Source organism: Oculina patagonica, unplaced genomic scaffold, assembly GCF_052425735.1.
Source record: "Oculina patagonica isolate OP01 unplaced genomic scaffold, crgOcupat unplaced486, whole genome shotgun sequence".
NCBI lineage: Eukaryota > Metazoa > Cnidaria > Anthozoa > Scleractinia > Oculinidae > Oculina > Oculina patagonica.
The window spans coordinates 1-11,329 of record NW_027558347.1 but is presented as its reverse complement, the minus strand read 5'-3'; the positions used below and the strand labels follow the sequence as shown (position 1 = coordinate 11,329).

Here is an 11,329-nt window from a genome sequence, read left to right as displayed (position 1 = left end):
TGGAAACTAAAATTCCGGAGCACTCGCCATCTGGGCGAGTGACCTTCAAATTGCACTCGCCCAGATCAGTTTTCACTCGCCCAGCCACCGTAGTGGTCGATCACGATACAGACTGCAATGAAAAGTCGCTGAAAATAGACCTTACTCCACAATAAAAACACGAGCACACTTCCATTAAAAGTTGAAACACAGTTTAATCTGATATGTATTCCTAAATACCTGTAGTTTGCAAGCAAATAGCTTTGATGGAGATTTCAAAATGTTGGTAAGCTATCGGCTTATGGACAGTGTAGATTATTTTAAATTGGAAAGTAAAAGTTCCGCTTATTTTGAATAATATATTGAAAATCGTACTCGCCAAACCGGGCGAGTGATCCGTGATTTGTACTCGCCCGACAGTTTTCACACTCGCCTGGGCGAGCGGGCGAGCGCTAATTTCCAACCCTGTGAAGACTTGTATCAATGGGATGCATTGTCTTCTTTTCTTTTGGATACATCAGAGATTGCACCAAGGAAAACATACTGTTTTCAGATAAATTTATTCACTCCTGAAAAAGTTGTCATACTTAAAAAAGAGAGGGCTAATTTTAAGAATTGTACAGTAAATCAAACTGATCACAATAATAATAATAATTATAATAATTTAATTTAATAATTTAACAAGCAAGTACCCTTCAAGTTACGGACGTTCATGCTCTTTGTTTATGCGCATCCTTACTGTGCACGTAATTTATGTCGCAACATCATGCTTTTCTCTTCCCGCACGCGAACGAATCAGACAGTCACATGTTGCAGCATTTTGCTGTTTTGAACGTTTGCAAATCCAGTTGTTAAAGAACTTTAAAAGTGAAATATATTTGTTCAATAGAACCACTCAAATAAATTTGAACAAAGGAATTTTCCCTGCATCAATTCATTCAAAGTATTTTGTTGCCAGAAGCTGCCAAGGTAATATCGAGTGAGGAAGTCAAATTTATCCAATAAGCGCCTTCTTTCAGATGTTGATATATGTAATGAATTTTTACATTTCTGACATAAGTAACTTGTAAACTAGCAGTGGTGAAAGTTTAAAAAAAATTGCAATGTTGGAAGATTTTCGTGCGAACGTCCTTAAAGGTCAAATGAACAGAAATTTCAAAATGCATTTTAACCTACCAAACACTAATTAAAAACTATCCATTATTGAGTGAATTTAAGAAAAAATTTTGCTTTCTGAGCCTTAAAGCGCGAATTACAGCAAAAACTACGAAGATTTCCGAAAGCTTCATAAAGACGTTTTTGAATGACTGCGCACTGAAATGGAAGGAATGGAACGAGTTTTTGACATCATAACTGTTGTTTTTGAAGACAACCGCAGACCGATTGCGCAGACTGCACTGGTTGTCAAAGTTTGAGACAATAGAGAGCTTAAGCAACGACAATGGCAACGTCAACGACAACGTCTGGTGGAAAATGAATTTTTATTTTACTTGAGAATCTTGCAACTTTCAGGACGTATTCTGCTTATTTATCGCTTTAAGAACCAGCGCCCGCTGAATATTCAAAGAAAGCGTTCAAACCCAAATAGGAAAACCAAAAATTAGCTGTTGTCGCTGACGTTGTCCAAATTACGCAGAATTTGGTCATTTCCCGTTGTTGTTCGGCAGAGAATGGCTTTGACATGTAGTACTACCAAGATTCAAAACGCACATGCAGATAATTCTGCTCATTAGCGTTAAATGCTAATGAGAAAGTCGAACAATAGAGATTCCTGATTTGTTTTCATACCAGTGCATTCTACCTATCAGCTTACATGTACATGAAATGCGCTGAACAACAACCAACAAACAATCAATTGAAAAACGGCCGAAAAGAATGAAATATTAAACTGCTTGAAATGTCACTTAGAAACACATTTTTATAAATTCTAAGGTGTGGTCTGCGGAATCAGTCTGCAGTCGTCTTTAAAAACACCAATTATGACGTCACAAGTTTTTATTTCCAACAATTATCCGACAATTTTTCCGAGCACTCCACGATTATGAAGGCATAAAAAAGCATTTTTCAACTTGTAATGTCCGATTACTTTGAAACTTCGGGATATGTTTATTTGGCTCTTAATAAACACATGGGCAAAAAATAAAAAAAATCGAAATTTCTGTTCATTTGACCTTTAAGACCATTTTAGTGGCCATGGCAACTAAAATTTTGGAGCTGGCGACTAAATTGGAACCGAAGTTGCCAGCCTGGTAACTAAAGTTGAGAAGGATTGAAAGCGTGAGCTTAATTTAGCGACTAAAATTTTTTCACTGGCGACCAAACTTGAGCAGTCAGTGGCCAAATGGGCACCATGGAAAAATATAAACTTGGAGTGTTGACAAGGAAAATTAATCGGGGCTGTCATTAAGTTTTTAAGCAGCCGTTACATTGAAGTTATCACCTGTGGCATTTCACTCTGTACCCAAGTGTAACACAACAACAATCCACGTCTTCACCCATGACATTGAGTGAGCTCAGACGTAACAGGTTACGGCCCTTAATGACAGCCCTCGGCTGTTAATAATTAATGTGAATAAAAGCTGCTATGTGCATTGTTAAACATGCACATTTTTATTTTTAGTAAATTAATTATTAATAATAAATGTAATGACTGTATAAATACAAGAAGATAAAGGATGCAATATTAAATTCCAAAAGACATTTCAGAGCGCACCTCGATTTCTTTCTTCAGTCGGTCTTCCTTTTCAGAACAAAATTCCAAGTCTCTTAGCTGCTTCTGCAAAGTCTCTCCTTGACTTGATCTTTGAGCTGAGCAATATCATCACAAAGTAACTTTATAATTCAAAATATTACATTTACTCAGTGAGAGTAACTAGTGCAGCTATATTAAAAAGTAAAGTGTAAAATAATAATTATTGAATGTTTATAAAATAATATAGTTCTGTTGCAGACACTGTGAGAGAAGCAGAAAGTCATTTTCTTGCAAAAAGTTTCCTGAAATTTCCTTAAAACCTTTCCACTTGAATGTATTTTCTGGGTATACACACAATTTCTTAGTCGAGTGTGTATACTATTAGAAAATACAAGTGACAAGTGGGACATTCCATAGTATACCACGAGAAGTGTTGTGTTACTATTTTACACCGTGCCATAGAAAATATGCTTACTACATGTAAATTTTATAGAGAATAAGATCACAGTGCATAATGGGAAGGTTAGGTTGAATACCGTCAAATATACAACGGCTTTCCTGTATTCTGATTGGCTGTATTTTCTTTGGCATGGTTTAAATGACTGTATCAGTCGAGCCCCCTAAAAACCATACATTTAGTTCATAATTATTCCACTACTGACAATTGACTTACTTTCAAGAGAAGAACACTTTTCTTGCAGCTCAGCATACAAACTGTGGATCAAGATAATTACAATCAAAACCACACTCTTATTGATGCAAAAGTAGTTCAAAAATTCAAAATGTTTTATTATTGTGTGATTGGTAAAAGGACAAAAAAGGTTATCACCTCTCTTGTTCTTCGATCACAACATGGAGTTTTCTTTTTTCTTCCCCCTCAATCTGGAGTTGGTTTGTGAGCTGAAGAATCATATTTTCCTGTAAAACAGAAATAGTGTGATAAATACAACAACCATAAAATCATGGTCCTCTTAAATAATATTTAATGAGGAGGCCTCCAATCACTATAAGTGGTTTTCAGGAGGGTCCTTACTTCATGCATAATTATGACCTTGGATAATTTGACCTACAGTTACGCTGATACAGTTGAAGCTCTCTTAGGGTCTGATTACATGAGCCAGGCTGGCCCTGATGGCCAGGCTGGCTCAGTTTGCCAAGATTTCGACACATCTGTTAAACGCATCAAAAATCAATTTTTCGATTACATGACAACCAGACCAGCCCGGTTAGCCGAGATCTCTGTATCCCAATGCCGAGATCCTGGCCAGCTTCACACCAAAATTATCCATGCTAAATTTAAACTGTCGTTCATGCCAAGTCTAGTCCATCCCAGGCTCGGCACATTTTATACCAAGCTAGAAGTCATCTAGAGCTGCAAACTGAGCCAGCATCGCTATCTGGGCCAGCCCAGCTCATGTATTTAGGCCCTTAACATTGGATACTCTTGTACATACTTACCGGTATGACCACCTTGACATAAGCCCATTTGAACTTCCATACAAACTCTGTATTTTTCACATTCCCATAAGTGGACATTTACCTTGAGGACCTGGACACTCTCGAGGGGAACAATTTAAACTTTTCTTTTGTTTTCAAACTCTTATAAGCAGACATCGCAAAAAAATCTAATCACAATACAGTTTTTGCCATGATTCAATCAGTATTGTCAGTATAAAACAATAAAATAAAAAAAACATTCAGTATTAGTATTAGCAACATTTAATGTGAGTGGTGCAAGCTAACGTAAGCAGCCTGTTATGCTGCTAGTTGCAGCTTACGAGGATCATTCCCGTAAGAGGACAGCTCATTATGAGCAGTTTTCTTCTTCCCAAGGGGGGCCACTTATGTTATTATTGCTACAGGAACAACAACAATTTAACTGTACAATGTTGCATACCTTTTCAGCAAGTAGCTGATTGGACTTGTGTTCTTCATTTTTGGCAGATTGCCTGGTTGCTTCCAAGGCTTCCTCAACATTTTGTAACTGTTTCTTGAGCTGACTGATGTTTTCTTCACACACATGACAAGTGAAAGGAACAAACATTTGGCATGTGTTACTGAAGTCTAAACCAACAAAATCCTGCCAGATTTTTTAATAACAATCAGCAGACTAGCACCCAAATGTCTGTTTAAACTTTAAAAAAAAAGATTCAGACCTGCCTCTCCCCACACAGGTGTATAAATGGACACCAGCGAATTTAACGCGGGGGTAACCCTGCAATTGACTAGCATCCCATCCAGGGTGAAGTAGTCATTTCATGCAACCAAAAGCAGGAAAAGCTCCAGCCTGATCGGCTCAAACGCAGACTTCACCTATGTTTAACAAGTCATATAACCTGCAAATACAGCTACCGGTACCTCTCATCACTCCCCAGAACACTTCTGGTGGCGAGGAGCAGTGAGAGACGGCCACATTTGCAGGCTAATGAACATGTACAGCATACCTTTGAGACTTGCATTAGTTTTCTGAAGAGCACTTTCCCTTTCTCCTGCCGCCCTCTTTTCCTGATTGGCTACCCTGTTTGCGATAGTTAAATCATACTCCAGCTTCTGTCTGTTAGCCTCTCCCTTCTCCACAGCAGAGCGGAGTTTGGCCACTTGGCTTTGTAACCCCATGTTCTACAAGAACAGCCAACTTATTTTAACATCTCTGTCAGTAGAACAGGTACGTAAGACCACACAGTTTCAACTGAAGTTCTACTCACTGGAAGCTACATGTAGTAGCTAAGATTGGTTAACAAGCTTAGGAAAAAGAAGAGTAACTTAAAGGACTGTGTCATGGCTTCAGGTGTTAAGTTTATTTTTTTATGTTTTGTCAAATACTGACTCCTATGAAACTTATGGTTTGCAATGAAATTAATTCTGGATCTAAGGGACTGGTCATAAAGTACAGGAGGGGGTGGGCCATCATTTTTGTGCACGTAAAAAGGGGTGGGTCAAGAAACATCATGCAATACATTAGGGGTGGGTCATGAACAATTATGCTTCAATTTTATTAGCTGCAGGTGATACATGTATGTATATAAACAAAATTTAACACTTAAATTGGAAGTAATGTAGCTTGATAAATGACTTGGAATAAAACTTCTCCTTATTACACCTCCTGGCTACATAGGCAGCTAGTTGTTTTTACGAGAATATGTCAACAACCTCTATACCATTGCATGCAACAATTAGTCTACATCAGTGAAGTCATCCTCAGTATCTGTGTCACTGTCTGTTTCTAAATTAGGGTTTAAAGTATTACAAACTTGAATAGCTTCTTTTGTGAACATCTTTTTTCAAAAAGTAATTTTAACCATTTGACATCCCTTTTCCCCATTTTTGATATGGCATCTTTACAACACGCAAAAAGCCAACCGACTTGCATGTGGTAAATATGCAGTAAATCTACATTCATCTTGTGGTGCAAGAATGTCACACAACGAACACAGGATATAGCAATATTCCATTAACTAAAGGCGGTTTTGTGCACACATTCATGACTGTCTTTACTTTCAAAACACTTCAATGTATGAAGACATAATGTCAGTAACACAAACGCCAAATTGCAAGTTCCGCAAATATGAAATGAATGCAGCTATGTTACGATGGGATGAAGACAAGATTTACGTCAAAGTTGAAGATGTAGCTTATGGAAATGAGGTGAAGGATGCAGCAGTTTCAATAATAGACCATTTAGAGCAAGAATTTACCAACATCATAGTTGCCGAAGAACAGTTGTGGGAAGTATATGGTGTTCTCTAAAGAAAGGTGGACCAGGTTCTAGAATGCATCAACGAGCTGAAGTTGCCACCAGGCAAGACTGACATAAGAATACAGATGCAGGGCCTGGTGTGGGAAGCAGCAATGTAGAATTGAGATATAGGGATGCTGAGATGGCTAGAATCCTCAATTCTGATCGTGTGAATAGAATTCACAGAGCAAGAGATGACAGTAGCCAGAATGAGGCAGAGAGATCGGATGGTTGGTAGGGGGCCATGCAATGGAAGCTCCATGACGCACTTGATGGACTGACACTGACACAAGATGAAATTGCAGCTCTCTCACTTGATGATATCAAGAAACGCGATGAGCTAGCAATGAAACAAAATGCGTGTACCGTTGCCCGGAATGTGGCTGAAAAAATCAATCACGAGCCAGGTCCAGCTGGAGATTACATGCAATAATTTCTGACCCCACACAAGAATGCACAGTTTTTCGTCAACACAGAACAACTACGCCAGTTTGTTTCGGCACCAGATTCAAAGAAGAAAGACATACCAGGATCTGCATACTTTAAGAAAATAGATACGTTTATGGAAGAATATGTTCAGGTGGGAGAGCTCTATATAAAAGGTGACAGAACACAAACAAAACCCAGTGTGGGTTTTGTGCTAAATTTCCCTGTTCAGCTCCAGACTTGGAAAGAGTTCCAAGGCCAATTCCAGATCACAAAAATCTACCAAAATTGTGTTACTTGCCCTTTGTCAAGACCCTAAAGCCAAAGATGATGATGGTAATCCTTCTGAATCAGTGGACAGTGATGTTTCTGATGATGAGGATGATGAAATTGTATTTGAGGTTGGTGAGCCCAGTGACGACGATGGACGTGACTCAGAGAATGACGAGATATTACAGCCTCGTAACTTCAGAACTGGAAGGTCATGTACAACACATTTGACCCGTCAATTTATTGGAGACTCCGATTGATACCATAACAAGTGAGGTTAATGGTATTTTATCTATTATTTGGGGAGGGGGGGGGGGGGTCAGTGATTTTTGTGTCAGGATTAAAAGGGTGGGCTACATTTTTTGTGTTAACCAGGAAGGGTGGGCCACTAAAACTTTGTCTACTAGAAGATCGATTTTTCCGGCCCACCCCCTCCTGTACTTTATGACCAGTCCCTAAATGACAAACCAATAGCTTCAATACAACCAAATGTGTCTCCTGGGCATTAAACCGGTAATTTAAATTTACAAGCAAGATTAACTTTGAAAGCTGTTCAGCCCAACAGTATTTCAAAAACATGCATCGCAATTTGTTTCAATCTTCTTCATTTTTGGCCATCTGTACCCGGTTTGATGGCCATTTCTCATGCCTAAATGTGGCTAAAATCAGTGACACTGTTCCTTTAAAAGCATTATGTAGCAATGCACTGGTCTGCATTGTTCAGCCAAAGTTTTCCCAGAGCTTTCACTCCTCCCTTTCGTTAAACAGTAGACATGGAGTCATTAGAAGGAAGATGGCATTACATGTCATATTCGTGAGTATATGCACTTCAAAAGTCATTCCTATAGTCATACGAGTTCACACTTATAATGATCTGAATGTCAGTTTTTAAGCCACAGTTACTGCCTAAGATCCCAAAACAGAACTTAAAACTTACTAATATGACACGTACCTCTTCATTAAATTCTCTGATTTTGTCTGCCTGTTCCTCTTCACCTCTAGCAAGTTTACGCCTCAGCTCATTAGAATCTAAATTAAAATTTATAAAAATTCTTGTCATTCATTTTGAATAGCATAGACCAGTTGGCTCTTACAAAGAATCACTGAAAAAGCACATTCCTACTAACAGTAATGCAGATAACACGGTACTTGCAAATACACAAAATGTTATTATGATCCTAACTCCCTAAAAATGAGATCTTGTTGGGGGGGGGGGGGGGTATACATGTTCTCAATCTAAATTTCAAAGCTTTCATATTGCAATTTTGAACTGACTGCCCTTCACTGTTAGAATTCCATTGGTCTCCCTGTTGCTGTTTTAATGCTGTGTCGCTTGACAGAATTTTACCCTGACATTCACTTACCTACTAGATCTTCCTCATGGCCTTGGGCACCTATTGGTTAGACCATGAATTTTACTCTAACAGAGCCTTAAAGGTGCTTTAAACACATACTTAACAGTTATGTTTTTTACAGGAGATCAAAGAAAATAAAAAGCATTTAACCCATTGAAGTGTAAGCTTATAAGCTGGATTTTTATCACAGATCCTTTCTAGTACTAGTCAAATATTGACACACAATCTTTCCTCCACAAAAATTGTATGAATTTATATTAAACTGAAATCATATTAAATTTATTGACAACAAAAATGTCAGTAGTGATTCTTGCCAGTGTAATCCTTGAGATTTCCAGCTTCCTGCAGCTTCTCAATTTGCCATCTGAGTTCCTGAATTTCTTTCTCATATTCTGCCACTTGATCACTGTTCCCTGGAATCTCATCCATATCGTCAGCTTGCTCTATGCTCTGAAAATAACAAGGAAACTAAATTGCCATTCTCATTGCCAAAGCCACCTATCCCTCTTAGCAGGTGAAGCCTAGTGCACGGGGAAGAAGTGGTTCTGGGGATACATAATTTTAATCCTCAGAGCCATTCAATAAATGAAGAGCCCTGAGACATAGGACTTTGGAATTAATTCAATTTTTTTTGATTGGCTGTTTGAAACGGAAGTCAAAAATACCACCAGAAGTGCTAAAAATCTAGGACTCAAAATGCTGTGTCTCCAGAACCCTTTGTTTCTCATGCCAAAGCCCTGCCAGCTAAAGAAACAAAAAGGGCTATGGGGACAAGAATGGGGACTCATGATTTGATTGGCTAGATCTTTAAAAATGGAAATTTACAATCTAGCCAATCAATCAGCCATTTTAAAATCCTTTGTTGTAACAACCCTCCCAGTTTATTTTTTTCCTTAGTGGTCATTTGGCCACCGACTGAAGTTTCTGTTTGGTCGCCAGTGAAAAATTTAAGTCACATGTTCAATCCTTCTTCTCAATGTTAGTCGCCACGCTGGCGACTTCGGTTCCAATTAAGTAGTCGGCTCCAAAATTTTAGTCGCCATGGCGACTAAAATGGTCTTAACTTGGAGGGTTATTGTTCGACGTTAGGAGTGTGGAAGTCAACCTAAAAATCCTGGGGTTCTTCCCACTGCAGGACCCTCAGGGATGTAGCTAAGAAAAAAATAAGCCTGCTTATCAACAAGCCCAGCTGACTTTTCTGGCCTTGGCAGCTCTAAAAGTTCACCTTAGTCTTTTTTTTTCATGTTAAATCTCAGCGGGATTCAAGTTTTATGGTTGAATTCGCCAGCAGACGGCCCTTAGCGACATCCCTGAAAGCAGTAGATTAATAATGCTACTTAGTAGCCAAGTAGCCAATTATTTTACTGTTTCTTATTTTCTGTATAACAAAACTCCTTGGAAATCCCAAAACAAGATGGCAGGTGATTAAGCATTGTCTAAGAAAGTTTATAAACTGGGAAACAAAAGAGCATGATTGTTTATATCTTATTTTACCGGGGTGATGATCTGTTTATGTCGGCAACTGGGTGTTAAAACCATAATACCTTAAAAAGTCGACAATCATACATTAATTAGCGGATGTCGGCATACTGTAGTAAATTTCCAGAACAAACATCGTCCATTGTGTACACTAACTACACATGCACAGGCGATGATAAAATACAAGCCGATCAAACCGTACCGAACAAAACATATACGTATGGATTAAATTGATTTTCCTGTGACTTAAATCGCATTAAAATTAGAACGTTCTCGTTCACAATAAGTGTCATTTAACTGCAGGCAAATTCAAGAGATGAGTAAATTAGCAAAAATCAACTTTTTTCAACTAAACCTCAATGACACGAGGAAATCAACATGATCGTGTAATAAATGTAATGATATTAGAGTCTACAGGGGAATTTACTCTTACTTGAAAAGGTTTTAATTAAAAAGGTGCTTACATCTTGAGCAAATGCAGGAGAATTTGGCGAACTATTTCCACTGTCGGGAGGGGAGCCCGTTGAAACTGGAATGGGAGAAATCGATGCGCTTGCCGAGATTCGTCCGTCGGTGTAAGTAGAACTCCAGTCACTCGTCGCCATCTTGCATGATTTATACTATTTTGTAACCATTAGCGAACGAAGAGCCGATGCTTTATGTCACATCCATTAGAACGGCATTTGATTTTCTTTTGTTATTACAACAATACGCTGAAAAACGAAAGTGAAGGAAGCCTTCAACGGAAAATTTCCCAAAAAGCGCGATTTGTTTTGTTGTTTGTTACCGCTGACCACATTTTCCCGCTCATTTCCAGCTTCGTCCCAGATTGCCTCGGACAGATGGCAAGTAAGACCAAGTAAGGTTGACTCAAGGTTGACTAAAAACGTTTTGCTCTCACTTCTAACAACCTTTTTTGCTGTACAAAGCGTGGCTGAATTAGCAACAACCTTAATTTTCTTAGCGGACATTCGGTCTTAGTTACAGTCACGCGTAAAAACAATACATTAGAATATTAACAAAGGTAAAAAGTTGGCACTTCTGGGTACCAGGCAACTTTATAGCATGCACGGAACAAGAGCTAACAAGGTCAAACCGAATTCAAAAGAAACTACCCTCCGCTTACTGAAATCACTTTTTTTGTCTTAAAAACACAATTTAACACTGATCGTGATTGTTTTGTTTATCAACCATGACAGCCTCACAGTCCATGCCATTCAAAAAGGTTACACTTCTCACGGATCAACTGACTACTTCTACTTGCGATGACGCAAAAGGAAACGAAATAACCCCAAGTGAACACGGAAAGGTTAATTTGTAAGCTGTTTTGATGACTAAAATCAACTGGCAAATCAAGTTAAGACATACAGAAAAGGTGTCCTCTATTACCGA

General features: G+C 38.5%; 1 protein-coding gene across 1 annotated transcript; it reads right to left on the bottom strand.

Annotated features, from left to right (window-relative positions):
- Positions 1-2,692: 2,692 nt before the first annotated feature.
- Positions 2,693-10,696, bottom strand: LOC144640796 (coiled-coil domain-containing protein 171-like; the record flags this gene model as incomplete). The annotated part of the gene is made up of 8 exons (XM_078499868.1): positions 10,402-10,696; positions 8,773-8,908; positions 8,056-8,132; positions 5,116-5,290; positions 4,569-4,681; positions 3,501-3,589; positions 3,345-3,385; positions 2,693-2,787 (listed from the first exon to the last, which is right to left on the bottom strand). Coding segments are annotated over exons 1-8 (867 nt in total), but the record flags the coding sequence as incomplete, so codon positions are not given.
- Positions 10,697-11,329: the final 633 nt, after the last annotated feature.